General features: G+C 44.5%; 1 protein-coding gene across 1 annotated transcript; it reads right to left on the reverse strand.

The window, feature by feature from the left end:
* Positions 1-1,951: 1,951 nt before the first annotated feature.
* On the reverse strand, positions 1,952-4,957 carry BX661DRAFT_207654 (uncharacterized protein). Its single transcript, XM_051538668.1, has 2 exons — positions 4,605-4,957; positions 1,952-4,479 (listed from the first exon to the last, which is right to left on the reverse strand). Exons 1-2 carry the CDS (start codon positions 4,873-4,875, stop codon positions 1,976-1,978), a joined length of 2,775 nt encoding a protein of 924 aa, XP_051388972.1. The 5' UTR covers positions 4,876-4,957; the 3' UTR covers positions 1,952-1,975.
* Positions 4,958-5,392: the final 435 nt, after the last annotated feature.

Below are 5,392 nucleotides of genomic sequence, written 5' to 3' on the forward strand. Positions count from 1 at the left end.
TTCATGCGCACAGCGAATTCTGAACAGTGAGCTCTTCAGCTTTTTTTGTAGTCTCATTTTAATTAATATATATTATAACTAGCACAATTCTCGTTACATTGACAGCAAAGAAATCTATACTTTTTGTTTTTGTTTTAACCACGTAGGAATACATAAAAAGGACGAGATGGAAGGCTCTGTCCTATATTCTTCTTGTGGAGAAATAAAAACAAAATTTCTATATATTAACCACTTGTAACAAAATTTTAGACATTTTATTTTTAAAATAAAAGCAATAATACATGCCTCATAATGGTCGCCTATGCCTTTTGTCAGCACATGCCTCAGTTTTCTCAGTAGATGGATGCATTTTCTGATCCGAGGATGCCATCAGCTTATTCGGGGCAACATTACTTGAATATAGCTTTTGCTATTTCCTGTTCAAGCTTGGCAACTTTTTTTATCATTATCTGTCATCTGTCTAAGTTTTACAGCTCTGAAACATTGGTTCCAACTAATGCTGCTGTGTTTGCAGGCTCATGCTATTTGCTTGCTGGTTCTCTCAGTACCAGCTTTTTGTAAATTTTCCCTTGCTGAACAGCTGGGGGAACTATGCGCTTATCGCCTTCAAGAATGACACATCTTATTCAGCGGCCCTTCGATATCGTTAGGATTTACATTAATCGGATTCATATATAGCACTTTCCACAAATCTGGGAGTAATTCCCGCACACCCTGACTGACAACCATTGACCCATCAATATAATATAGCAAGCTCAGTTATCATCTGCACAAGCCAGTTAATTACAGTGTCATGCAATAACTTCCTTAAATCCCTCACCATTCTGAATGCACTTTGTCAGCTCAACCTGGAATACTCTTACAAGGAACAATTCTTAAAATGCCATCAGTTAGGGCTCAAGCGACTGTCCAAAAAATCTGTCTAGCAGAAGTGTTGTGTTAAAAATTATATATATTCAAAAAATGAACTCAAAGTTAAAGGATGAACAGCCTCCACTGTTCATATTCATTAGTATTTATATGTGCATATGAATTCCCACATATCCGAGTAGGGAATTGACTGGTGATTGATTCTGTTGGTTGATGGCGATCAACTGATTAACCAGTCTTGACCGTTTAGCCACACAAACAATAAGTCACACAGTGACCAAGGCAATATGCTCACTACTATTTACCTTTCATAGTGCATAGCACTTATTTATTAAATATACTTTATAGTATTATAATTTATCTACAAGTTCATAGAACGTTCTATATTCCAACAATTTCCTTTATAGGCAATGCCCATCAGTTGCCCTTTTCTTTGCGAGTATGAAGACTCACAGTCATAAAAAAGGTAAACCAACATTTATTATTTTTTCCTCTTCTCTTTTCCTAACTTTTACAAAATATAGATTTAGTATATTTATGAAATACACTCGTTAACAATATCTGTATATTTGGGTATAATGTAGTCGAAAACAACATTATCAAAATCCATAATTATGTAGCGCCTGGGTGTTGATGTACTAAGTAAATTGAACTGTTTAATAATGTAAAAATAAGGAATATTTAAGGGGGGATATCTGGTGTGTAACTGAAGAAACAGCGCCGTGTGAGTGGCACTGTAAGGGTTTTTGTTGACATTTGATGTGAGCAAGCAATATCAGAAATGGACACTGCGCCAGCGCTAACATTATTGGCAGTGTTGCCACATGAAAACAGCAAGAGAAATCCAAAATATGACTTGGGCACCACAGATTATGTATCTAGTTATTCAAAACTGAAAACATCACGGATAATCACAAATTTCAATATTTATACAGCTGTAGCTATTATTTTCTCAAATATATAGCTTATTGCATTCACTATTAAATATGTTATACTTCATATGTGCACGCTTCAATTTAGCATTAGTATTTGAATGTAAATAATTTATAGTAAATATGTAAAAAATATATTTCAAAATTAACCTCCCTAAAAATAAACAAATTAGCTAGTTCATCGCGTTTGGCTCGCTGCTCTCAGTTCCTGTCTTGTTCAATAATTCTCGGCAACACTCAGCAGCATCCTCCAACATGGCCAACAGCTCTTTGGCAATAGTTGGTGCCATGTCAGCACGCACCTTAAACGGATCAATCATTGGAGTGTCCATAGCTTCTTGCCATTCAGCCAACAGTGCAAATATGGATGACGAAGAAAGTGAACTGGGCGTGACTTTTGAGGCGGATGATTCACAGTTGCCATGGTTAAAAGGCTGTTTCATATTTGCACCCCTGCCATTCTCACTGCATCCCGCATTGTCGATTAGAATATTGCGCATCATGCTCAACAACCCTGCAAGAACATTGATATAATCCACCCTAATATCAAACTGGTTGAGGATAGATTTAAACATGAAACTGCTGTCCAAATTGTCGCGCTTGTAGCTGGCAATGTCCTTCAATGTTGTGCCGTCAACCCAATACTTGATTTTAGCAGCTGCAATCCTTCTGTGCTCATCTGCGTCACTGTCATGTTTAGGCGTGCCATTGAGCCCAAATGTCCCGAGCCACACCAAGACATAAATCAGTGCCTCCCAGTCGTCAAGCTCGGTACGCCTGTTGTTGTTGCCCTCGAGGTTGTTCACGCTCATGAAATTCAGTGTGCCGATATGCTCGTTTTGTGGCATCATGTCCAGATTCTCGCAGTCGATTGCATGGTCAAAATCAATCAACATGCCCTTGACGGTGCCATCCACCATACGCTGGAAAAGAAAGTTGCCTGCTGAGATATCACGGTGCAATATATTACAGTGCTCGGCAATGGCGTGGTGAGCGCGCATAGCATCAGCAACAGCGATGATCAGCTCAGGGACAGACTGGAGCTTATCAAGTGGCATGCCAATCGGCGACGTGGCAATGCGCTTGTGTGCACAAAATGGCAGCTTCCGAATCTTCTCGCCGACTGTGACATTGTCAAATAGGTCCCCAAGAATGCTGCGCGTCGTGTCCTCAGTACATGTATTGCTGCTGCAACTCTGGAATTTAATGCGACCGCCGGCTTCGAGGACTGGATATGTGCCCGCAAGCTCTGGATAGCACTCGAGTATCCGGGTGATCTTGCGCAAATGGGCAACCTCGTCGCGCACGTCATTGATACCACTTCCATCAGCCACCTCGGTCCAAGCGTCCTTGATAAAAACGGTGCAGTCCTTGCTTCTGATGCGACTGTCTCTGGTTGGCTTCTTATCCGTTGCTAAAAAGCACCGCGTGAGCCGCCCAAACAAATGACTAGCCTCAGTTAATATGTGGCTACTGTAGAATGTGCGTTCAGTAGATCCAATAGATCCATAAGAACTGGCATTGCCACCGCTGTTGTCCGTGCCATCAGTGCTGTCCGTGGCAACTGTTCTGGGAACCGTAATCTCCCAACAGTCGAGGTCATGCAAGTGCTTAATGCTTGGGTCGAAACCCAGCCGGTGGTCCTCGCTAAAGGACAAATTAACAAACAGCTTGATGACCTCGCCGCGGCCCGCCTCGGTGCAAATGTCCATGGCTTCAGAGACCAGAACAAAGTTGCATCCAAACAAGTATGCCCGGACAGAGCTGCCGCAAATAGTCAGGCCCCACACAAAGCGCCGGTTGGGCTGCGCGCGATAAATGCGGCGACAGTGCTTAGACAGCTGCAACGCGGCATCGTCCACGTCACCCGACGACAAGCCTTGCCCGACCTCGATGGCGGCAAACAGACCGGCGTACCACTCGTCGTTGTTGTCGATTGCGTCTACATTGCCGTCCAACGTTGCCTCGGAGCTGTCGGTCGTAGCGACAGTGGCCAGCGTAGAGTCGATTCCCAAGCCAATCCGAACAGTGGTCTGGCGGGTGCACTCTTCTCTAGTATCTGTAGTGCTGACTGGCGCAATGGACGGAATGAGCACCCGGCGTGGCTCGGGGCGTCCTTGCCCTCCCTTGGCATGCTGATGCAGCCCCTGAATAATACGAGATACGAACGAGGTAAATGACTCGGCACCCTTGCTTACGTCGCCAATGCTGCTGCTGTGGTCGCCAGATGTGTGTGCGCCTGTCCACCTGGAAAGCGCATCGTAGTCCTGCCTGAGCCTGCTCGCCAAATAATCAATGGCGGCGTAGTTCGAGCGAGCTAGCCGAACGGGCCAGACCGAGTCGGCGTTGATGAGCTCTTCTATAATAGCCAGGTCGCCAGCCGGCGTGTGCTTGGAGCCAGATGAAAGCTGCCCCATGGCCCGGTAAACAATATCAGCAACCGTGGCCGCCCTCTGCTTGTATTCCGCAGCCACTGGTGCTGCCAGTTTGACGACGCTGGGATGTGGTCCGCTGAGGTGTCGCTTTAACTCGCGCATAGCCGGCTCCATACGCTCAAGCATCTTTTGTCTTTCCGACGAGCTGGGCTTGGCATCAACGTGGGCGCTGCTGAGACAAGAGCCGGGTGCTGTGTCGGCCTGCTTGTCACCAGCTGGATTGCCTTCTTTTGTGTTGCTGCCTACAAAACAATTTAAGAATAGTAAAATGCTGTTAGTATGCTGTGAGCGCACCAAAGCACTTTACGCTGGCCGCAAGAATATGTGTCGGCATACGCAACTGTCTGCAAATAAAACAAACACTTACTATCGGACGGCGTAATAGGCACAAGCTGGGCTTTTTTCTGGCGTGGGGCTGCTTTCTTCTTGTACACGTGTTTTCTGTTGTTTTGCGGCTGCGCGGCGTTAGCAGCAGTATCCGCGTTTTTCCTTGCTCTCTTGCCTGACGGTGCCTGCTTGGAGACCGCGGCAGCCTTTCTCTTTGTGTTTGTTGGCTGAGAAGCGTTCATCTGTCGCCTCTGCCGCTTTGCGGTAACTGGCTGCGCACAGTCGTTTTGACGGACTCTCTTTGTCGGCATGTTTAGAATATAAGTGTGAATTAAACAAGAAGGTGATTCTGGTTTGCGAAGCGTGTAACTATTGAAAATATATCAAAAGAATTTGAACGGAGAGGAAAAAGGAAAAAAGAAGAGAAACAGTTATGCGCGTGATGATTTGCAATAACAAAATACAAACAGAATCAATGGTAAATATTTTAATCTTCGCGTTCCGCAACACTAATTCAGGACAGCCGCCTCAACTACCGCGCACGACACAATCCCTCACATTCGGAAACCACCACCACTGTCCCCTCGATAGCTATAAACACAGCTCCGCCGCCCATTGCAAGGGAATTATTGTGGATTACTCGTTTAATGTGTTTCATTGGGTTTTTATAATAATAATCACATTAAGGTACTGTGTCCAAAACTGGTAAATATTTTAGTTTTTGTTTACATTTGGCAAACGAATATTCAGCGCTTGTCTTTTATTTACACTTATTATTCTTTTTGGATCTTGCAAGCAGTTGTATTGCAAGCAGCTTATTTTATCTGC

This window comes from Kickxella alabastrina (assembly GCF_025024165.1).
Source record: "Kickxella alabastrina strain RSA 675 chromosome Unknown BX661scaffold_31, whole genome shotgun sequence".
Classification (NCBI taxonomy): domain Eukaryota; kingdom Fungi; phylum Kickxellomycota; class Kickxellomycetes; order Kickxellales; family Kickxellaceae; genus Kickxella; species Kickxella alabastrina.

Bases quoted from the DNA above. Each gene is read 5' to 3' on its own strand.
- BX661DRAFT_207654 (XM_051538668.1), bottom strand. From the start codon at position 4,875: ATGCCGACAAAGAGAGTCCGTCAAAACGACTGTGCGCAGCCAGTTACC. The intron at 4,480-4,604 runs GTAAGTGTTTGT...ATTGTTTTGTAG, and splicing joins GCCTATTACGCCGTCCGATA to GCAGCAACACAAAAGAAGGC.